Below are 23,329 nucleotides of genomic sequence, written 5' to 3'. Positions count from 1 at the left end.
GGAGATTGAAGAGAAGAAGAACAGCAATTCTAGAAACAGAAAATCAACCACTATCTGAAAGGTATCAAAATGGATGCACAGACTGACTTCTGTTTCTGGAGTTGGCTTCTAGTTTCTGTTTCTTTTCATTTGATAAATCACAAAATACATTTGCCCTTGTTTATGCAAAAAAAAAAATATATATCCTCTATTATTGTAAAATACACATCCTATGACCCAGAAACTCTACTTTAATTCAATACCTAACAGAAATGCATGTAAATGTTCATTAAAAACTATGCATACATAATCACAGCAGCATTAGTTATAATAGTCAAAACTGGGAATCACCCAAATATCCACTCAGCGTAGAATAAATCAATAATTTTGCTATATACATACAACAGAAGGCTATCTATAATAAAAAATTTAAAACTGCTGCTATTTACAATAAAATGGGTATATAAAATAAACTTAATTTTAAACAAAACCTGTCTCCCCAAAACATTGTACTATATGATTCCATCTCTATAAAGTTCAAAAGACTGGACAGAGAATAGCCAAAGGAATATTGAAAAAGAAAGCCAAAGTTGGTGGCATCACAATTCCGGACTTCAAGCTCTATTACAAAGCTGTCATTATCAAGACAGCATGGTACTGGCACAAAAACAGACACATAGATCAATGGAACAGAATAGAGAGCCCAGAAATGGACCCTCAACTCTATGGTCAACTCATCTTCGACAAAGCAGGAAAGAATGTCCAATGGAACAAAGACAGCCTCTTCAATAAATGGTGTTGGGAAAATTGGACAGCCACATGCAGAAAAATGAAATTGGATCATTTCCTTACACCACACACGAAAATAGACTCAAAATGGATGAAGGATCTCAATGTGAGAAAGGAATCCATCAAAATCCTCGAGGAGAACACAGGCAGCAACCTCTTCGACGTCAGCCGCAGCAACATCTTCCTAGGAACATCACCAAAGGCAAGGGAAGCAAGGGCAAAAATGAACTTTTGGGATTTTATCAAGATCAAAAGCTTTTGCACAGCAAAGGAAACAGTGAACAAAACCAAAAGACAACTGACAGAATGGGAGAAGATATTTGCAAATGACATATCAGATAAAGGGCTAGTGTCCAAAATCTATAAAGAACTTAGCAAACTCAACACCCAAAGAACAAATAATCCAATCAAGAAATGGGCAGAAGACATGAACAGACATTTCTGCAAAGAAGACATCCAGATGGCCAACAGACATATGAAAAAGTGCTCCATATCACTCGGCATCAGGGAAATACAAATCAAAACCACCATGAGATATCACCTCACACCAGTCAGAATGGCTAAAATTAACAAGTCAGGAAATGACAGATGCTGGCGAGGATGCGGAGAAAGGGGAACCCTCCTACACTGTTGGTGGGAATGCAAGCTGGTGCAACCACTCTGGAAAACAGCATGGAGGTTCCTCAAAATGTTGAAAATAGAACTACCCTATGACCCAGCAATTGCACTGCTGGGTATTTACCCTAAAGATACAAACGTAGTGATCCGAAGGGGCACGTGCACCCGAATGTTTATAGCAGCAATGTCTACAATAGCCAAACTATGGAAAGAACCTAGATGTCCATCTACAGACGAATGGATAAAGAAGATGTGGTATATATACACAATGGAATACTATGCAGCCATCAAAAGAAATGAAATCTTGCCATTTGCGACGACGTGGATGGAACTAGAGGGTATCATGCTTAGCGAAATAAGTCAATCGGAGAAAGACAACTATCATATGATCTCCCTGATATGAGGGAGAGGAGATGCAACATGGGGGGTTGAGGGGGTAGGAGAAGAGTAAATGAAACAAGATGGGATTGGGAGGGAGACAAACCATAAGTGACTCTTAATCTCACTAAACAAACTGAGGGTTGATGGGGGGAGGGGGTTGGGAGAGGGGGTGGGGTTATGGATATTGGGGAGGGTATGTGCTATGGTGAGTGTTGTGAAGTGTGTAAACCTGGCGATTCGCAGACCTGTACCCCTGGGGATAAAAATATATGTTTATAAAGCTGTAAAAAAAAAAAAAAAGAAAAAGAAAAAAAGAAAGGATGAATACCCAAGTTTTGTAGCAACATGGACGGGACTGGAAGAGATGATGCTGAGTGAAATAAGTCAAGCAGAGAGAGTCAATTATCATATGGTTTCACTTATTTGTGGAGCATAACAAATAGCATGGAGGACAAGGGGAGATGGAGAGGAGAAGGGAGTTGAGGGAAATTGGAAGGGGAGGTGAACCATGAGAGACTATGGACTCTGAAAAACGATCTGAGAATTTTGAAGGGGTGGGGGGTGGGAGGTTGGGGGCACCAGGTGGTGGGTATTGTAGAGGGCACAGATTGCATGGAGCACTGGGTGTGGTGTAAAAATAATGAATACTGTTATGCTGAAAAAATAAAAAAATTAAAAAAAAAAAAAAGACTGGACAGAAAATATTTATGGAGTAGAGGAGAGGGTAGTGACTGTGAAGGGCACAGGAGGAGCTACTGGGGTACTGAAAATTGTTTTATTTCTTGTCATGAGTAGTAGTAATATGAGTATGTTCACTCTGTGAAAATTTATGGAGTTGTACAATATGATCTGTGTACTTAACTTTAAACAATGATAAATTATATGCCCAGTACCATGTTAGTTAAGGAAATAAATATCTACTTATTTAAAAAAAAAAAAAAAAAAAAAGACTGGAAAGTCAAAGCAAGTGGGGAAAAAAGTCCATTTCCCCGAGTTCATAACACAGGCCCGATTTCATTCTTTCCCCCATCCCCTGCCACGCATATCTTGAGGAAACAACTTCCCGATCCCTGGAGATGGGCTCTATTCCCACAGGTTAGAGTGGTCAGGGAAGGCTGACAAGTCCAGGACCCTGGAGCCACAGATCCACACTCAGGCTTGGAGGAGGAGGAGATTCAGGGCCACAGCCCTGCCATCTCACTCCGAGACCACCAAGTGAACCCTATTCCTTTGCTGGAAGAGACAGAAAGCACAGCAAGGGGGAAAGACAGCACCTGGCCCAACTCCCTGCTTAGGCAAGATGACTTCATGCAATCTCTACCCTGCGGTAAAAACAGAAGTTATATTTTGCCAGAAATGTGATATTTACACCAGAAACTCAAGCATTCAACCACTAAGCATTTATTAAATATTTGGTATGAACTGGCAAAGAAAGCCCACATTCTTAAGTGCTCTACCATTTAGTAGGCAGACTGTGACCTTAGCTGGTACATGACCTCTCTGAGCTCAATTTCTTCACCTGTAAGGGGAAAGTAGTATATAAAGAGTTTTATTAAATCATGGGTGCCTGGGTGGCTCAGTCATTAAGCGCTTGCCTTCGGCTCAGGTTATGATCGCAGGGTCCTGGGATCAAGTCCCACATCTGGCTCCTTGCTCAGCAGGGAGCCTGCTTCTCCCTCTCTCACTCCCCCTGCTTGTGTTTCCTCTCTCACTGTGTCTCTCTTGTCAAATAAATTTTTTTAAAAAGAGGTTTAAAAATAAATAATGTACTTATTTATGCTCCCCCTTTCTATGGGTTTCTACCACTCCAGCACTAGTCCCAAGCATTGTTCTCACTAGGGGACAGAGCAAGACAGCATAGTCCATGCCCTTTTAGAGCCCAGAGCTTAGAGGTGTGGACACAGTCAAGAGACACACCAGGTAATCTCAGATGACAGAAGTGCTGTGGAGGAGACAGGGCCTTTAGGCAGAGCAGTCAGGGAAGGCCTCCTGGAGGAAGAGGTCACATCTGGCCCGAGGCCTGATCGAAAGAAAGAAAGTGTGAACTATGGGTAGATTGGGAAACAGTGGTCTGGCCAACCTATAGCAGGTGCTGAACATCCCCTTATGCTACCTATTAGAAGAGACTGTCATTTCGATTTGTGAAGGTTTTTTTTTTTCCAGTTTTTTACAAGACAATAAATTATCTCAAATCAAACAGATAATAATCTGCCAAAGACAGGCCAGCCAAGTCAGTTTCTTAGAATCCATTCCAGTTGTGTACATGAACCATTCTTCCTGACAGGGTGCTGCAAGCATGAGTTTCTGAAAAACAATCTTCAAAAAAGGGCCCAAACAGGAAACGATCTCCTTTTAAGCATCTAAGTTTTAGTGTTTATAAGCTACTTTACTCTTAATAACAACATGCACTGTGTGGCAAGTACTGTTGAGGAAACCAAGATGAATTTCTCATGATCCCCTGCCTGACTTTACATGCTAAGGGATGTGCACAAAAAGTGCTAAAAAGTGAAAAAGACAATGCTAAATTGCGCTGGGGTGGTGTGAGTATGACCGTGGGAGGGTGCAGGGAACAGGTAACACTCAAAGGGGTCCTAAAGAGAGGAAGGATTTGGAGGAGAAGGAGAACAGGAGACACCACAGTAAAGCTTTCTTCTCCTCTAACATGTTTTATGGCCTCCCTGGTAAGACCCCAGTTTTATCATGATACACAAAATGGAAATCAGAGGGGGAGATGAACCATGAGAAACTGTGGACTCTGAGAAACAAACTGAGGGTTTTGGAGGGAAGGGAGGTGGGGGGTTGGGTAAGCCTGGTGGTGGGTATTGTGGAGGGCACGTATTGCATGGAACACGGGGTGTGGTACATAAAAAATGAATTTGGGAACACCGAAAAAAAATAAAATGAAACAATATTTAAAAAAATAAAAAATAGGGGGCACCTGGGTGGCTCAGTGGGTTAAAGCCTCTGCCTTCGGCTCAGGTCATGATCCTGGTGTCCTGGGATCGAGCCCCGCATCAGGCTCTCTGCAAACCAGGGAGCCTGCTTCCTCCTCTCTCTCTGCCTGCCTCTCTGCCTACTTCTGATCTCTGTCTGTCTGTCAAATAAATAAATAAAATCTTTTAAAATAATAAAAATAAAAATAAATTAAAAAGAGAAAAAAACGTAAATAACTTGGGATCTTCATTCAGTCAACAAATATTTACTGAGCTCCTGTTAAGAGCCAGACAATGTTCTAGGTATGTGGGTAAATTTGGGCAGCGAAAAAAAACTACAAAGATCCTTGCCCTCGTGGAAGATCAATGAGGTTTTAAGGAAAAATCTGAAGAAAAATATTGGACTTAATATTTCATGGTGGACACCTGTCTGAATGGCTAATAACCTATCTAATAGCATATAAACCACACAAAAAGACCAGAAAAGCAAGCATCAGATGCCCTGACTCTCTTATTGAAGACCTTACATGGTTATTATGGGCTGAAAACTGAAACGGTGGTGGAGACAGAGAGCAGATGGGAAAGAGGCTGCTGGAGACCATCAAGGCCACGGGTTCATCTACGACATGGGGAGGGTTTCCTGCGTGGCCTAGACTCAAGCCAGTGCACTGCCTGCTCCCTTGACACCAATGGCCAACTTCAGATCACTCAGTGTCATCAAATCTTTTAAGCCAGGGTCATCCTTCTTTTCTTTACACATCCCTAAACCCCAAAGAGAAGGGCCCAGTTGAGTTCAGGGAGACCCCGAGAGAAAAAGTATCTTTTTTTTTTTTTTTCTTTTTGAAGAATTTATTTATTTGACACAGAGAGACACAGTGAGAGAGGAAACACGAGCAGGGGGAGTGGGAGAGGGAGAAGCAGGCTTCCCGCAGAGCAGAGAGCCCAATGCGGGGCTCGATCCCAGGATGCTGGGATCATGACCTGAGCGAAAGGCAGATGCTTAACCACTGAGCCACCCAGGCGCCCCGAGAAAAAATATCTTAACGTTGTAAGGATTAAATACTGAAGTCACTTAACTATTTCAGCACTTTGCACTAAATTAACTAAGAGCTCTTCCTTAAGATCTGTAGATACAGGGAGAGCCTGGACGGTTCAGCCAGTTGAGCAGCCGACTCTTGATTTTTGGCTCAGGTCACGATCTCCAGGTCCTTGGACGGAGCCCCGTGCTGGCGGTCCACACTCAGGGGGGAGTCCGCTGCAGGATTCTCTCTCCCTATGCCCCTCCGCCCACCCTGCTCACTCGCTCTCTCTCTCTCTCAAATAAATAAATCTTAAAAAAATATTTTTAGGTATAAAATTCTGTACTTTCAAAGAGAGAGCGAGAGAGCACGAGCAGGGGGAGTGGCAGAGAGGGAGGGAGAGGGACAAGCAGACTCCCCACTAACCACATAGCCCTACGCAGGCCTGGGCCTCAGGACCCTGAGATCATAACCTGAGCCAAAACCACGAGTCAAACCCCTCATCAACCGAGGCACCCAGGTGCCCCTAAAGGCCCATGTCTTTTCATTAAAACTTCTTCAAGTATTTTCAAAAATATGAAATTGTTTAAGGCTGTCTTTTTAAAGTTTTCAAACAGGATTCTAATTTAGATATAAATCATCCTTACCAGCAGCAGGCGTCTTCAAGGCTGTGCTTCCAGGCTTAAGGATCTTGGTGGGGGCCTTAAGCCCACTTGGCTTTAGCATACTCATTGTCCTTAGTGTGTCAGAGCTGTTCTTCCTTTGCCTGTTGCCACTATCTTGCCCCAACCATTGATACAACTGTGGGTGTTTCTATGGTGAAGTCAGTCTCTGGGTTAAATCTGCAGGAGAAAAATATAAACAGAATTTAGAATCTATGGGAGGAAGAAAGCAGAAGTAACATCTATTATTAAAGCAGCTTTCACCAGCTCAACTTTTCCTCACACACGATGACAAACTGTCTCCACACTACATCCAGGAAGCTAGATTAAAACACGAAGATGCTGCTGAGATGCAATTTATGACACTAAAAACAAGCAGTTGAGCCTAACAATACATTCACTTCTCTTTACCTAACATTACGAGCTCGGTACGGTGCCTGAAGTCCACACCGTCCACAGAAGGGGGTTCCGAAAAATGTGCACCAACCTTAATGGCAGGAGAAGAAGGGAGCGTTCAGTTTTTACTTCATTCAATTTCTATGTTGCTTAAGTTTTATGACCACAAGCCTGTATTAACTGCATACTTTTTTAAGTTCACAGAATTATGCAACGCTCGATCTAAAACCATGTCTATGTGAGACTAGAGTAAGGTTCAAACTCTAAGAAAAAGCTGTATCTGGGAAGTGCCTAAGGAAAAAAAAATTTTTTTGTTCGGTCTATAGGAACGTAATATAATTCTTTTTTTTTTAAGATTTTATTTATTTGACAGAGAGAGATCACAAGTAGGCAGAGAGGCAGGCAAATGGGGGAGGGGGACGCAGGCTCCCCACTGAGCAGAGAGCCTGATGTGGGACTCAATCCCAGGACCCTGTTAGCATGACCTGAGCCCAAGGCAGAGGCTCCAACCCACTGAGCCACCCAGACACCCCAGAAATGCAATATAATTCTGATTTACTCAAGACCAGGTATGAATCTACAACTTTGAGGCTCAGGCAAAATAGGATCTTGTCTTAGTCTAAGAAGAGGAGAGACACACTTGATGTAATGAGCACTGGGTGTTATTTCCAACTGATGAATTGCTAAATTCTACCTCTGAAACTAACTTAAAAAATTAAAAAAAAAAAAAAAAGACTGGAAAGGCTTTGGGATTCTGGAATATGGGGAAAGATTTCCAGACATTACATTTAAAAATGGAATAATTCAATCAAAGAGAAAAATGCTATTCACTGACTCTGTCAAACAATTGTGTTTTTGTACTTGCTGCTAGTGGAGCTTGGACAACGACGCACTGATGTTACTCTGCCATCCCATCTCTCTTACAAGTAATGACAAGCACCAGCGAAAAAATCTAGCCAGGGATGACGGAGGAGCCTCTATGGTCCCTGAAGTGGGCTGAAGGGTGCTCACTGCCCCCACCCGCAACAGAGATGTATCCATCCAGAGCCTGTGAATGTGACCTTATTTGGAAGAAGAGTCTTTGCAGATGTGATTCACTTAGGGATATTGAGATGAGATCACCCTGGATTACCTGAGTGGGCTCTAAAGCCAACCACAAGGGTCCTTACTAGAGGAAGAGAACACACCAAGGAGGCACCAGGAGATGAAGGCAGAGACTGCAGTGATGTGTCCGAAGCCAAGGATGGCCGACATCCTTGTATCCATCATAAGGTAAAAGAGCCACCAACAGCCAGGGACAGGCATGAGACAAGTGTTCCCTCAGGGCGCCAGTAAAGAACCAGACTGCGGGCACAGTGCTTTTTGACTTCTGGCCTCCAGAACCCAGAGAACACATTTCTGTTGTTTTAAGACCTCTAGTTTGTGACAATCTGTTAAGATGGCCCTAGAAGGGGCACCTGGGTGGCTCAATGGGTTAAGCCGCTGCCTTCGGCCCAGGTCATGGTCTCGGGGTCCTGGGATCGAGCCCCTCATCGGACTCTCTGCTCATCAGGAAGCCTGCTTCCTTCTCTCTGCCTGCCTCTCTGCCTACTTGTGATCTCTCTCTGTGTGTTAAAAAAAAATAAATAAAATCTTAAAAAAAAAAAAAAAAAGATAGCCCTAGAAGACTAATACAGCCACATCAGCTTTTCTGTTGAAAGATAATCAGACTGAAGAGAAATCATGCCAAGACAGTTGCCTCATTAGGCTCCATTTGCAGATTCCCCATGGTTCTTAAGAGGGTCCAAAATGGTACAAAGTGTTTTTTAAAATGTCAAAGTAAATTACATGGTTTTGAGAAGACTCTGATTAACAGAGAAAGAAATGCTGTTTCCTGGAAGGCCAATCCTGACTATTAAAACAAAATCCCCAGGCTCCTTTCTGTCTCCACCGTCATCGTCCCTGCCATGAGGGGGGCAGTGGGTGTGGGAATCTGGATGGCAGGACAGGTGGCTGATCCAGAGTCAGGTCTGAAACCACTGGCTTCACTATCAGACCCTCACCACACACAGCCTGTAAGTTACAAGCAGATTTACTGGCTCTTGTTATTGCCGTAGATGGAAGGGAATGGCTGAGTCCCTCCTAACTTCAGCTAAGAAAGACTATTTACATGTCCAGAGAATCTGAGAAGGGTGGGGACAGGTGAAGGGCAGAAGCTGCCACGGGGACTTGCTATGCTGTGTCTACCCTTCACCCTCGCCAACACTGTAAGGTAAAAGGGTCAGGTAGGTAAGAACAGGACAGAGCACAATGGTCCTGGGGAAGCTATTATGATGGTAAGAAAAGAGGATGACATGCTTCTTAAAATACTTTCACTCAAGCAGAACAGTGAGTTCTTGGGCTCTGGTCAAGCACTCCTCCCTAAAGAGAGATTTTGAAAACCACCACAATCAGCAACTTGGAAGCCTCAGCCAATTTCAAATTTTGCAGCTCAACTCCCTGAGCTCACAAAAATCTGACGATCTAAAGCCTCAGCCTAAGGAACAGAGCATGGGGTTATTAAGAACCTAAGAATAGGGGCACCTGGGTGGCTCAGTGGTTAAGGCCTCTGCCTTCGGCTCAGGTCATGATCCTAGAGTCCTGGGATCGAGCCCCACATCGGGCTCTCTGCTCAGCGGGGAGCCTGCTTCCTCCTCTCTCTCTGCCTGCCACTCTGCCTGCTTGTGATCTCTGTCTGTCAAATTAGTAAATAATCTTTAAAAAAAAAAAAAAAAAAGAACCTAAGAATAGTGATAACCCAAAGTCTAGGACTTCGTGGTCTAATGTGAATGCCTCTGCCTCATGGTCCATCTGAGTCATTTGAATCCCAAAGCAGAGAACTGTGACCAAGATATAATAACAAAGGAAAAAAGTCCAGTCTATCTCAATAAAAGAATCAGGAGCAACGCCAGCCATGCTGGGTTTTTAAATCTTCTAATTCAAGTTTCTTCTTCATGTATTATTAATGAATGGCATGTCAGGCTTGATTTAAAAAAATCAATTTGCTGAAAAACAAAATATCAAAGTCTTGGTCGTGGTACCCACAAATTGTAATGACCAAGAAGCAACATCTCTGCATAATCTTTCAAGGTCAGTGAATGTCACCTTAAAACTAATCAATTTCAAAACATGCAAACAGAAAAAAAAAGACGTTCTTGCCTCACTAATATGCTGAGCGCAGTTAAATTTCTGATGTTTGTGCTTACTGAATCTCAAGAGTTTTGAACCTAAAAGAAGACAAACCACCCATCTCCTCTATCCTCCCAACATGTAAGGACAATACACAGATTATAATCTATAGATAGTTTTTACACATACTATTACCTTGAAGCTTACAATTCTGTGGGATCAGCTACTATTATCCTTCCTTAACAAACGAAATAACACCTCAGAAATTAACAGATGCATTTCCTCATTTGTTAACGATCTACTGCCTGAGGTCACTTGGCTAAGCAGCACAGATGTGACCAGCAGGGTCACATCTGTGCTGCTTAGCCAAGTGACCTCAGGCAGTGCAGGCCTGATTCCAGAGTCCAAGTTCTTTCTGATAAACCTAACATTCACACTTAGGAGGGACAGCACACCACAATTAAAAAGATTAGGACTCATCTTACTAACATGACCTACATGCGTACAGCACCAAGAGAGCCCAAAGCACCAAGATAAAACTGTCTTATCTGCATCTCAAAGTGTCCCAGGGAGGTGAACAATTGTCATAACGGCTATTCGTGGTCAAAGACAATGAAGATCTGAGCAATTAAGCAGCTTTCTCAAGGTCAAAGAAGTGATGGCACTCTGGGACACATGGGTGGCTCAGTGGGTTAAGCCTCTGACTCGATTTCAGCTCAGGTCATGACCTCAGGGTCAGGAGATGGAGCCCCACACAGGGGTCCTCGCTAAGCCTGGAGCCGGCTTAGGATTCTCTCTCTTCCTCTCCTTCTACATTGTATATGTATATACACACCCATACTGGTTTCTTACATATAATTTAGCATTTAAAAAAGGGAAAATAGATAAAAAATGATGAAAGGTATTGTATTGCCAAAGTAAAGAGACGTATAACCCAGAAAGTCCAGAAAAAGGGAGTTAAAAAGAAAATGTCTATTTTATGGACACTGGAAAAAGGTTCTCTGGAAAATAAACAAGGGTAGTATAGAGAAGGATGAGTCAAGATTGCAAAAATTGTATGAAAATCAGCATTAAGGATATTTGAAACAAGGCTCCAAAATTCCACGCCCGGATTAAGTTTTGGGTCTCCAGCCGTGACCAAAAGGAATGGTGCCTTTTGGTATTTCTCTCACTATAAATATACGAAGTTATATTTTATAAGCCATAATCTCTAAGTCTATTATTTTTTTTTTTATTTGACAGAGATCACAAGTAGGCAGAGAGGCAGACAGAGAGAGGAGGAAGCAGGCTCCCCGCTGAGCAGAGAGCCAGACAGGGGGCTCGAACCCAGAACCCTGGGATCATGACCTGAGCTGAAGGCAGAGGCTTTAACCCACTGAGCCACCCAGGCGCCCCTCTAAGTCTATTATTATGATTCAAGAGTCTTACCTCTGAGTAAATGGATTTTAAAAAATGAGTTTCTGAACTTACTGAGTGGAAGGTAAGCTCACCACGGTAGGAGTGACAGAAATATGCCATTCTGCCAACTCTGACTTTCATTACTGTGATACCGTGGTTCTCAGGATGAGGTCCATGTACTCCTAGGACACCCCTGAGACCCTTTTAGGGAAACAGAACTATTTGCACAGTATTACTAAGACATTTTTTGCCTTTTCCACCTCGTTGATGTTTCCCCTGAAGGTGTGAAAGTGCTGGTGGGCACGGACCGCAGGTGCCACGTCAGGGCAATGAGAACACACTGCACGTTCTTCGTGCCCACGTACGTGCAAGGAGGGGGAGAAGCCACTTTCCCATAACAATGTGAAGCACTTGGTATAGCCGAAAAACAAATCATTTTATTACATTTCAACCCTCAAATATATGCTTTTTAAAAGATTTTATTTATTTATTTGACACAGAGAGAAAGTGAGCAGGAGGGAGAGGAGAAAAGAACCTGAAGCAGGCTCTGCATTGAGTGCAGAGCCCGACATGGGGCTCCATTTCACAACCCCTGAGCCTGAGCCACTCAGGCGCCCCAAATATGCGCCTTTTTAATACCCTGCCACAAAGTGGGACACACACACGAAGCACAGGTGCTGTGAACCACTGCACCATGTCTCAGGGAAGAACGGGGGCGAAGGAGGCACAGGCTCAATTCGCCACTTCTTTCACAGAATGTCAATTTTACTTGAAGAAAATGGTAAACTATGGTTACTGAGGCGTGGATATCTGGCAGACATGTTCTTGAAAAGGAACCATGTGAACGGTCACTTCAAGGAAAACAACTTGACAATGAGAGATTTTAAGCATTCAAGAGAAACTTAGAATTTTGTGGGGTTTTTGCTGGTTTTGTTTTTAAGATTTTATTTATTTATTTGACAGAGAGAGACACACCGAGAGAGGGAACACAAGCAGGGGGAGTGGGAGAGGGAGAAGCAGGCTTCCTGCCAAGCAGGGAGCCCGATGCGGGGCTCGATTCCATGACCCTGGGATCATGACCTGAGCCGAAGGTAGATAGATGTTTAACAAGTGAGCCACCCAGGCGCCCCTAAACTTAGAATTTTGGAAAACATATCCTCTAATGTAAGCTCGACAGCTTCCTAATACGAAAGACTTTTGTGATGAGATCAACAGTATTCACAAATGTAATTTTTGTATATTATATAATGAAATGTGTCAGTACATGGAAATGTGCCTCTCCACAAACCAGTATCATTCAACCTACAACGCACAATGTTACAAAATCATCAGAGCACAAAGCGGGGGACCAATGGATTTTTATGTAACAATAAACGTTCATTCACACAATTTCAGATGGCACTTTGATGAAACTACAACCTATCAAATTTTGGGCCTAGTATCAAGGAAGAAAATCCATAATTATCTGAAAATGCTCTTAAAATACTTTTTTCCTCTTCTCTTCAACTGAGGCCAATTTTCTTCATGCACATCAATGGAAACAACTTCTCACTACAGATCCAATGCAGAAGTAGCCGCCTTCTGTTAAGCCTGTCTTCTATTAAAGACACGTCCACAAAAACGTAAAAGCAGTGTCATCTTCTCACTCAAGTTATTATTTTAGAGAAACAGTTATTAATTTAAAATGTATGCAATGTGTAATGGGTTTGTTATAATTTCTGATGAACTGATATTTTCAGCTTTAATTTCTAATATGGTACACATCAATGGATAAAACCTAAATAAAGAAAAGCTCAATTTTTAAGAAGGTAAAAGGGTCCTGGGGAGAAAAGGGTGAGAACTACCGTTCTGTTCGTTTGTGCTCTACATTTCGAGCTGCAAAGGTTGAAAACCCCCATGGCCTAAGGGCTTCCAGAAGCATGTGCCTCTGGTTCCGATGTTTACAGGTCAGGACACCCAGTTAGCAGATCCAGACGAGAAGTAAATACATAGCAAAAAGAACACACAAGTACACGCTACCATCGGGGTATCTGTATGCATAAACTAGGCGTCTCTCTCAGACAGTTCTCAGACGGGCTGTCTTCTAAATCAGTGGTTGTCAAAGTGTGCAACAGCACCAGTGTCACCCGGGAACCTGTGAGAAACACGAGTCATCAGGGCCCCTGCCCAGACTTTCTAAAACGAACTCTGGGGCTCTGGGGGTAGGCCTAGATTTTAAGCCCTTCTTCTTGGGATTCTGATGCTTATGTCTGAGAACCACTCCCTGCGGGGATCTGTTGGTAAGAAAAGTCCCCTGAGGTTCATTTCCTTGATCATGCGAACCATCCAGGTGTCCGATTCCCCAAATGCCACTCCAGAGCCCTTGGCACTACAGGCCCCTCTGCTGCTGTTTCCGGTGGTTTGCTCAGCCTTGAAGCCCTTTCCAAGTCTAGTTACCTCCATCTACTGAAACCTTACTCAAGGGCAAACTCAGGCATTCATCTGCCCCACAAAACCTTCCCCAATGCTCGCCAGTGAAACTGTGCCCATCCTACAACTTCCCATAGCACAGTCTGGACCTCTTCCTAGCACCAAGCACACTGAGCTGTGTGTGTAGTCTGTGCATTCCACCAGACTGGAAGCGCCTTTTAGTCATTGCTATATTCCCCACGGTACTTTTTTTTTTTAAGATTTTATTTATTTGACAGAGATCACAAGTAGGCAGAGAGGCAGGCAGAGAGAGAGGGGAATCAGGCTCCATGCTGAGCAGAGAGCCCGACGCAGAGTTCGATCCCAGGACCCTGAGACCATGACCTGAGCTGAAGGCAGAGGCTTAACCCACTGAGCCACGAAGGCACCCCTTCCCCACAGTACTTTATAAATAATCCTCATTAAATAAAATCAATGAGGAAAGTAGCCTCAATTGTTTAAATGACTCTACAAACCAGGCCGGGTATATCAGTATTTTAAAAGTTATACTTGGGAGTGGGGGGAGCACCTGACTGGCTCAGTTGGAAAAGCGCATGACTCTTGATCTCAGGGTCATGAGTTCAAGCCCCACAGTGGGTATGGAGATTGCTTAATTCAACAAACTTAAAAAAGTCATACCTTGTGCTACCTATAGCTGATGGAAAATACAGGTCCTAAACATAAGCTCAAGGAATTTGTAATGTAGTTGGGAAGAAAGACCCATATATACATAAAAAAAAAAAACTAAGAATACATATAATTTATGAGAAATACCAAATACCAATACCACGTGATGATCCTAGAAGTGTTTTTGAAGAGGAAAGGGTAGAGCGGATTAAGGCAGAAAGAAAAGGCACGATGGCAAGGCAGGATTTCTGAGGGGGCTCAAAGGAAAGTAACACCTCTGTGCGGGAGTTGGCAGTCAGGATTTTTAAAAAGGCAGAGAGGTAAGACTCCAGAGAAGGAGGAGGAGGAAAGGTATAAAGCATGCAAGACAGCGAGAAGCCTGGTTTGACACACGTCAGAAGATTCTTGCAAGAAATCGAGTTAGACAAGAGTCTTCCCCAGAGTTCAATCTAAGAAGTTTACTATGATCAGCTTTTACCTGCCTTTCACCCCAAGGGAAAATCCTCCTTTACTTCAAAATTCTAGTGGTAAGAAATGAAAGATGGCTAGAGTTTCCTGTTAAACCCTGAATTTATGTCAGTGGTTCATCTCAGTTATCTTAACCTGGCTACCACTGTCAAGCAAAGATTTAAACCAAGGGTTGGCAGGTTTTTTCTAGTGGCCTGCCAAGCCTTCACCCACACCAACCATGGGTCCAAGTAACAGACAGGGGCTGCCAAGGTAGGTCTTAAATTTCAGGGAAGAGGAGCCATAAGCATGTGAAGTCAGTGATCAAAATGGAAATACAAAGGAAGGTTCTCACCTCAAATCCTTCAGGTAACACCTTAGCAAGGATAAATTTGGAGAGGCTATAAAGGTTAGATACCACCGAACACAAATGACAAATTCTGGCCTTCTCTGCTACTGTGCGCATGGGGCAGCAGAGACCATGTTCCTCGACCTACCCTGCCTTGATAACGTGAACCTTTATAAAGGGAAACCCACCAACATGGAGCCAGGAGGCCAGAAGGGGGAGCTCTCAAGCAGTACCTGTCCTCAAGGATGAACCCCAACAGAACTATCAACAGGAAAAACCATCAATTAGAGAAGCCGAGGACCTACACTGCATCTCCTCCAAGAAATCGACTACCCTACTCAGCCAACAAGAAACAGTCATGACCTTGAACTCCAGCATTTCTCTAGTGGACTTTCCTCAAAAACCACCCTTCCCAGCTTCCTTCTCCATAAAGGAACGTGCTTCTCCTTTGTTGGACTCACCTATGCTTTTTGGTATGGCTTGCTTGTTCTGAATTGCAATTACCTGCTAGTTACAAATAAACTCATTCTTTGCTGGTTAAATAATTTTTAAGATTTTTATGGTATCTTACCATCAACTGCTCATACCGGTCTGTAAGTCATACTGAAAGCTAAATATTCTAGCTCTGCATTACCCAGTATGGTAGTCACTAGCCACGTGCTGCTTAAAGCTTAATTTCTTTTAAAATTCTTTTTAAAAATTTAAAATAAAGTTTAAATTCTTTTAAAATGCAATAAAAATTCAGGGGCACCTGGGTGGCTTAGTTGGTTGAGTATCCCACTCTTGGTTCCATCTCAGGTCATGATCAGCTCTGACTTCAGCTGGGAGTTGGCTTGGGATTCTCTCTCTCCCTCTCCCTCTGTCCCTCCCCAGATTCATGTACACACACATACACACGTGGTCTCTCTCTAAAAATAAATATTTTTTTCAAGATTTTATTCATTTGAGAGAGACAGAACACAAGCAGGGGTAGAGGCAGAGGGAGAGGGAAAAGCAGACTCCCTGCCGAGCTGGGAGCCCAACACAGAGCTCGATCCCAGGACCTAGAGATCATAACCTGAGCAGAAGGCAGATGCTTAACCGACTGAGCCACCCACATGCCCCTAAAAATAAACCTTCAAAATGAAATAAAAGTTCAGGGGCGCCTGGGTGGCTCAGTTGTTAAGCATCTGACTTTGGCCCAGGTCACAATCCCAGGGTCCTAGGATCGAGCCCCGCATTGGGCTCCCTGCTTGGCGGGAAGCCTGCTTCTCCCTCTCCCACTCCCCCTGCTTGTGCTCCTGCACTCACTGTCTCTGTCAAATAAATAAATAAAATCTTTAAAAAAAAATTTAGCTCATCAGTCACCACAGCTCCATTTCAAGTATTTAATAACCACAGTGCAACATATAGAACAATTTCAACCATCAAAGAAAGTTCTGTTAGCACTGTTCTAGAACCTCCTCCATTCAGAGAGGACCTACTTGCCAAATGTGATCGCCTAAGGAAATGTTAAGGTTATCTGAATTATAATCCTTTGGTCAAAATATTTTTGACTCCTCTTTTGGAAATAACTTCAGAGATAGGTTACAAGTTGTACTTTATTGGTGACCCAATGTGGTAGTGGCCATCTCAAGATCTCAAAGCTTTTCATTGGCTCTAAAACACTACTGGCTGGGGCGCCTGGGTGGCTCAGTGGGTTAAAGCTTCTGCCTTCGGCTCAGGTCATGATCCCAGGGTCCTGGGATCGAGCCCTGTGTCGGGCTCTCTGCTCGGCGGGGAGCCTGCTTCTTCCTCCTCTCTCTCTCTGCCTGCCTCTCTGCCTACTTGTGATCTCTGTCTGTCAAATAAATAAATAAAATCTTTAAAATAAATAAATAAAAATAAAACACTACTGGCTGCTTCCAAAATTTGAATTAAAAAAAAAAAAGAAGTTAAAATGTGATGTTCAGGGGCGCCTGGGTGGCTCAGTGGGTTAAAGCCTCTGCCTTTGGCTCAGATCATGATCCCAGGGTCCTGGGATCAAGCCCCGCGTCTGGCACTCTGCTCCGCAGGGAGCCTGCTTCCCTTCCTCTCTCTCTCTGCCTGCCTCTCTGCCTACTTGTGATCTCTGCCTGTCAAATAAATAAATAAATAAGTCTTTTTAAAAAAAAATGTGATGTCCAACTACTCAACATAGCAAAAATATATACAAGGCATATACATAATTCTAAGAGTTCTAAGAATTACTAATGGCCCTATCACCGTTATAGATGAACAATACTTCCCTAGATGACAAAACCTAAGTCCAGGTGTTGTTTTTTTTTTTTTTAAGATTTTATTTATTTATTTATTTATTTATTTATTTATGAAAGAGAGAGAAAAAGAGAGAAACAGCATGAGGGGTCAGAGGGAGAGGCAGGCTCCCCACTGAGTGGGGAGCGGGATGCAGGACTGAATCCCAAGACTCTAGGGCCACGACCCGAGCCAAAGGCAGTCGCCTAACCCATTTAGCTATCCAGGCACCCTTTTTCATGTATTTTTAAAAGCCAGTCATATTATTTTATAATCTCCATTTCCAAATTATAATATTGCAACACAGACTACACACTAACCCCAAGAATCCTATATTTATACCACTGACCTGACTAATGCCATAGTTCTAATATCTTTTCAAGCCAAGAAATTATTGTTGTTTTGGGGTTTTTTTTTGGGGGGGAGGGACAAAACAAAGGGATAAGGAGAGAGAAAATTTAAAACAGGCTCCATGCCTAGCACAGCACCCGATGAGGGACTCGATCTCACCACCCTGAGCTCATGACCTGAGCCAAAATCAAGAGTCAGAAGTTTAACCAACTGAGCCACCAAGCCTCCCCGAGCCAAGAACCATTTGCAAGATGTTTATCTCTAGAACCTACTTCTGAAGAGTCAAAAATAGCTATTTTGTTTATACATCCTCAAACGGGAAATGCAGGGAGGGAGATCTTCCAAGCACCAACTTCGTACCAGACAGGACTCCAGGATATGTAAGTAGCTCCGTGGCACTATCCCTCCCAATGCTCTTCCTTCGCAGGACAAGGTTTACATCACACCTACCAGGAAGTTTGTTGCTAAACACCAAAACTAGAGGAACAGGGGTTTGGGTTTCGGTTTTCCCCTGAGTAATCTATCCGTTTACTTTGAGACCAAAAAAGCCAGGCCTCAAATAAGCACAAAATTTGAAGTAGATTAATATCCTAGTTTGTGATTTAACTCTGAGATCTGACCTAAATAAATTTTAAAAGGGCAAGATACTTATTTCAGGGAAGCAAATAACCTTAGAAGACCTATCTTCTTTGGTATTTCCCAAAAAGAAGTGTGCTTTACATTTCTTGAGAATGTCAGCTTTACTCCAAGTCCAGGATTCCAGAAAGTACAATTATTCTCCTCCACCCAACCAAAAAATGCGTCCTACCCCTCAGGGAAGTTAAGATTTGGGACACATTTGTTGAGTGTGTTAGATACTGGCAGAGACCAGCGTCTGGGGAGGCTTCACGTGATGAGGCTAATGCCAGTACCTGGTAAGCACCCAGACGGCTGGCTGTTATTTCTAAGAATTCAAGTACCCCACTCTCCTCTCAGACAGAATTTCTCTCACGACACAATCTTTTAACAGGAAATTACATAGCTATCAGCCTTCTGTTCTAAACAGATCTTCAGGGGTTGGGGATACAGTTCAAGACTACCCCTTCTCAAAACACAGAACATAACTTTACTTGAGTTACTCCTTTTAATAAGCAATTTATGCTTCATTAAGAATACTGAAAATACCCAGATAAAGAAAAAAAAAATTGCTTTTAGGAAAAAAAACCAATGGATTAGTTACCAAGACCTGGGAGGAAGGAAAAGTAAAAACATGACTCTAGGAATGAATCCCAAGGCTGGAAATAAAACCGGAGCCACCTAACACTGCAAAGCACAACAAGCAAACGCTATTTTGGCTGCCCCAGGAAACTACCCAACAGTCATTTTGAGATGCCTCTGGGATGACTCCCCCTCTGCTATGCTCTGCTACTGTTCAGACCCCACTGGATAACCCTCCATTAAAGAGATCTTGCAAAGGGGATGGGAATTCAAAAATCAAAGGTTCTTCTATTCTTCCTGCCTAAGAATATATGCCAAAAACGTAGAAATGTTTGTAACCATGAAAACTGGTCAACTTATATACACAGGACTGCTCACTTCTAAGAAGCTGTCTTTTTTGTTTTTTTTTTTTAAGATTTTATTTATTTTTTTAATTTTAATTTTTTTTTTAATTTTTAAAAGATTTTATTTATTTATTTGACAGAGATCACAAGTAGGCAGAGAGGCAGGTGGGGCGGGGGAGCAGGCTTCCCGCTGAGCAGAGAGCCCAATGCAGGGCTCAATCCCAGGACCCTGGGATCATGACCTGAGCAGAAGACAAAGGCTTTAACCCACTGAGCCACCCAGGCACCTCTAAGATTTATTTATTTATTTGACAGACAGAAATCACCAGTAGGCAGAGAGGCAGGCAGAGAGAGAGAATGGGAAGCAGGCTCCCTGCTGAGCAGACAGCCTGATGCAGGGCTCGATCCCAGGACCCAGAGATCATGACCTGAGCAGAAGGTGGGGGGATTAACCCACTGAACCACCCAGGGACCTTAGGAAGATGTCTTATAGGCATCCCAGTTAAAGAGACAAACCGGAAAGGGAACACATCTAGTGGACCCATGGAGGGCTTGTAGTTTTAAAGTGAATGTTTTAAGACTCTAGGTCTTTTTGTTTAAGAAAATAGGAACATGTGGAGCACCTGGGTGGCTCAGAGTGTTGGGCCTCTGCCTTCGGCTCAGGTCATGATCTCAGGGTCCTGGAATCTGGCCCTGCACCAGGCTCTCTGCTTGGTGGGGAGCCTGCTTCCCCCCAATCTCTCTCTCTCCCTGCCTCTCTGCCTGCTTGTGATCTCTGTCTCTGTCGAATAAATAAACAAAATCTTTGAAAGAAAAAAAAAAAAGAAATAGGGACATGCGACTGTTACAGAGGGAAACGCAGGACATTAGAAAAAGTCTAAAAAATAGGATGTTGAATTTAATTCTGACATGCTCTGTGAGGGGGAAAAGCAGTATAAAACAAAAAAGAAAATTTTTGGCCACCTAATAATCTCTCAACTTAAACTCACACAATCAAATTTAGAAGAGACCAGTATCTACTTAAATAAAAGATGGGAGGGGATAATTTATCAAGTGCTTGCACCCAGTATATAAGGACACAAGGTTTTTGAAAGTTTTTGTTTAAAGGAAGACAATCCTTGGGGCACCTGCGTAGCACAGTCGGTTGAGTATCCAACTCTTGGTTTTGGCTTGGGTCATGATTTCCAGGTGGTGGGGTCAGCAGGGAGCCTGCTTCCCCCTCTCTGCCTGTCTCTCTGCCTACTTGTGATCTCTCACTCTCTCTGTTAGATAAATAAAATCTTTTTAAAAAATAAATAAATATTAAAATAAATCTTAAAAATAAAAATAGCGGCACCTGAGGGGCTCAGTCGGGTTGGGCCTCCAACTCTTGGTATCTGCTCGGGCTGTGATCTCAGTGTCGTGGCATCGAGCCCAGGGTAAGGCTCTGAGCTCAGTACAGAGTCTGCTTTTCCCTCCCCTCTCTCTCTCATATAAATGCGTAAACAGAATCCTTAAAAATAAAAACAAAAAAATAAAGGAGGAAAGTACTTGAGGAAATTATATGTATTAACCATCAGAGACTAGATTTCTGGACCTTTGTGTGAACCAACACTTTTTCTTCCAACTCCAGCTAAAACAGGTACAAAGAGCAAAGCAATATATTCTAAAACAAATGATAACTTCTCAAGTGTGATGCTTCTGCATTTATTGATAAATGCATATTGCATTTATTTATGACCTCTGGGTCATGAATAATCTACACTAATTCTGACAACCAAGTCTGATCATTTCAAATTGTTACTTGCCCCTGATGCTGAAGATGTATTTTCAAAGAACAAAAATCTTAGATTTGCAGGAAACAGGAAAACTGATAGCCATTTATGCAGCAAATAGAGCCAACGATTAACCATATACCCATTTGCACAATAAAAAACTGCTCTACTAGTTTTTGGGGTTTTTTTTTTAAAGATTTTATTTATTTATTTGACAGAGAGATCACAAGCAGGCAGAGAGGCAGGCAGAGAGAGAGGAGGAAGCAGGCTCCCTGCTGAGCAGAGAGCCCGTCGCGGGGCTCGATCCCAGGATCCTGAGATCATGACCTGAGCTGAAGGCAGTGGCCCAACCCACTGAGCCACCCAGGCGCCCCTACTAGTTTTCTTTTATTAATTTCTTACCAGAGGATATTTTAAAACAATGATTTTCTTACCATTACATAATCTTCAGAAAAATACTGACAGCCTAACATTAATGTATTTTTTTAATCTACAGAAGTTGCAGGAAAGCCAACACAATCTACCAACATGAGACAAAGTGATACCTCATGGTGTCTGTAGAATCAGGCCAGGCCTCAGCTCATATCTGCCAAAAGGTGCACAAACAATTTGAGCAACCCTGCCTATGAGGTCATGATGATGACATCACAAAGAAGAATTCTGATGTGGGTCTGCCTCTAAGACACAACCTCAACCTTACCACTTTAAAGAAAAACCAGGGGTCCCTGGGTACCTCAGTCGGTTGAGCATCTGACTCTTGATCTGAGCTCAGGTCCTGACCTCAGGATCATGAGTTCAAGCCTTGGGCTTGCACTGGGCTCCACACTGGGCATGGAGCTTACTTAAAAACAACAACAAAAAACACAGATGGTTCTACATCCCTGAAACTGGAACTGATGACTCAAGAAATGCACCTTATCCCAAAGTGTTCTCCCATCTGAGACAAGCAGCATCTTTCTGGACTGCCAACCAGAACAAGCAATGCAGGTAAGCAGAGAAAAGCACATCCACCCTAAGTTCTCACCTCACCACCAGAAACATATTTTTATGTATTTCAAGCTGGCAAGTTTTAATTCTGGCTCAGTTTCAAACACCTTTTCTTAGTATTCTCTCCTGAAAATTAAACAGTATTTAAGAATTCTGAAAACTGAGTAGGAAGTGAATCATGAACTTAAAATGTTATCTCTGCCTTGACAATCTAACTTTGCCAGCTCCAATATTTATTCTATTTACTAAGAGGAGTGAGGATTAAGATGGGTAACCTACAAGTTAATTTTGGAAAATACCCAGGGGTGCCTGGGTGGCTCGGTGAGTTAAAGCCTCTGCCTTCTTCTCAGGTCATGATTCCAGGGTCCTAGGATGGAGCCCAACATCCGGCTCTCTGCTCAGCAGGGAGGCTGCTTCCTCTTTTCTCCCTGCCTGCCTCTCTGCCTACTTGTGATCTCTGCCTGTCAAACAAATAAAATCTTTAATAAATAAAAAAAAAAAAAGAAAATGCCAAAAGCATAAAGCCTAACCCCAGCTCTGCAATTGTATATTTTTGCTAAGAAAGGGCAAAATTTCCAGACTACTGGTAACTGTTGTATCTTCCCCCTCTTAGAAGTTTTGGAGTTCATGGGCCATGCACAAAATAAGATTTATGAAAATTTACTGTTATTTCTAAGCAGCTAAAAATGCTTGAGTTGAAAGGAAATGTTACAAAGGAGTACTAATAATTATCTCCAGGTGCTGGGATTAGTGGTGGTTTTTAGATCTTCTTTGTGTTTTCTTGAGTCTGTTAAGTTAAATTTAATGAACTGATAGCATTTCTTAAGCAGGAAGAAAAAATATTTTTAAGACATAGTAAAATGGCTTCAACCACAAAGAAAACACTCTACTGTGCTGCTTTCCACACAGGAACATAAATACAGCACATACGGGCAGCACCACAAGTGGATATGCGCACAGAGTAGCAAGGCGTTCACCAAGCTGATTTCTCGGTCTTCTTGGAGTCCCAGACCACATTCCCCAAGGCCCTTTGCAGCTCAGTGTGGTCACGTGACTGAGGCAAAGCCAATAGGATGCGAGGTGTAGGGGGCGGAGTGTCCCCCTACTAGTGGGAGCGGGGGCGGGGTGGTGGGCCGAGCTCAGGCCCAGCCCCTAAGATCTTCCTTACGTGGTCCCGCATCCCAGCCCTTCCGCTAGTGGGCTGGAGACCAACTGGGCAACCGCAGGAGCATGGCTTGAGGACGGTGGTG

The 23,329-nt window shown here is 43.0% G+C and overlaps 2 protein-coding genes across 17 annotated transcripts in view; one reads left to right on the top strand and one right to left on the bottom strand.

Moving 5' to 3' along the window:
- Nucleotides 1–23,329, bottom strand: part of CLIP1 (CAP-Gly domain containing linker protein 1) — a 125,510-nt gene that overhangs the window by 83,370 nt on the left and 18,811 nt on the right. For 14 of the 15 annotated variants that reach the window (XM_047697038.1, XM_047697042.1, XM_047697044.1 and 11 more), the window contains exon 2: nt 6,367–6,561. In XM_047697038.1, coding sequence (XP_047552994.1) covers nt 6,367–6,451 — 85 coding nt within the window. In that variant the 5' untranslated portion in view covers nt 6,452–6,561. Of the gene's footprint in view, nt 1–6,366; nt 6,562–8,926; nt 9,012–23,329 lie in introns of all 15 variants that reach the window. The other variant, XM_047697041.1, reaches the window with a different exon arrangement.
- Nucleotides 6,488–23,329, top strand: part of LOC125082000 (proline-rich proteoglycan 2-like) — a 42,300-nt gene continuing 25,458 nt past the window's right edge. Inside the window, exon 1 of one of the 2 annotated variants that reach the window (XM_047697058.1) lies at nt 6,488–6,561. In XM_047697058.1, the coding sequence (XP_047553014.1) occupies nt 6,535–6,561 (27 nt within the window). In that variant the 5' untranslated portion in view covers nt 6,488–6,534. Of the gene's footprint in view, nt 6,562–21,807; nt 22,080–23,329 lie in introns of those variants that run through there. The other variant, XR_007121853.1, reaches the window with a different exon arrangement.

The sequence above is a fragment of the Lutra lutra genome, chromosome 12 (genome assembly GCF_902655055.1).
Source record: "Lutra lutra chromosome 12, mLutLut1.2, whole genome shotgun sequence".
Taxonomy (NCBI): domain Eukaryota; kingdom Metazoa; phylum Chordata; class Mammalia; order Carnivora; family Mustelidae; genus Lutra; species Lutra lutra.
This window is presented reverse-complemented; position numbering and strand designations above follow the sequence as displayed.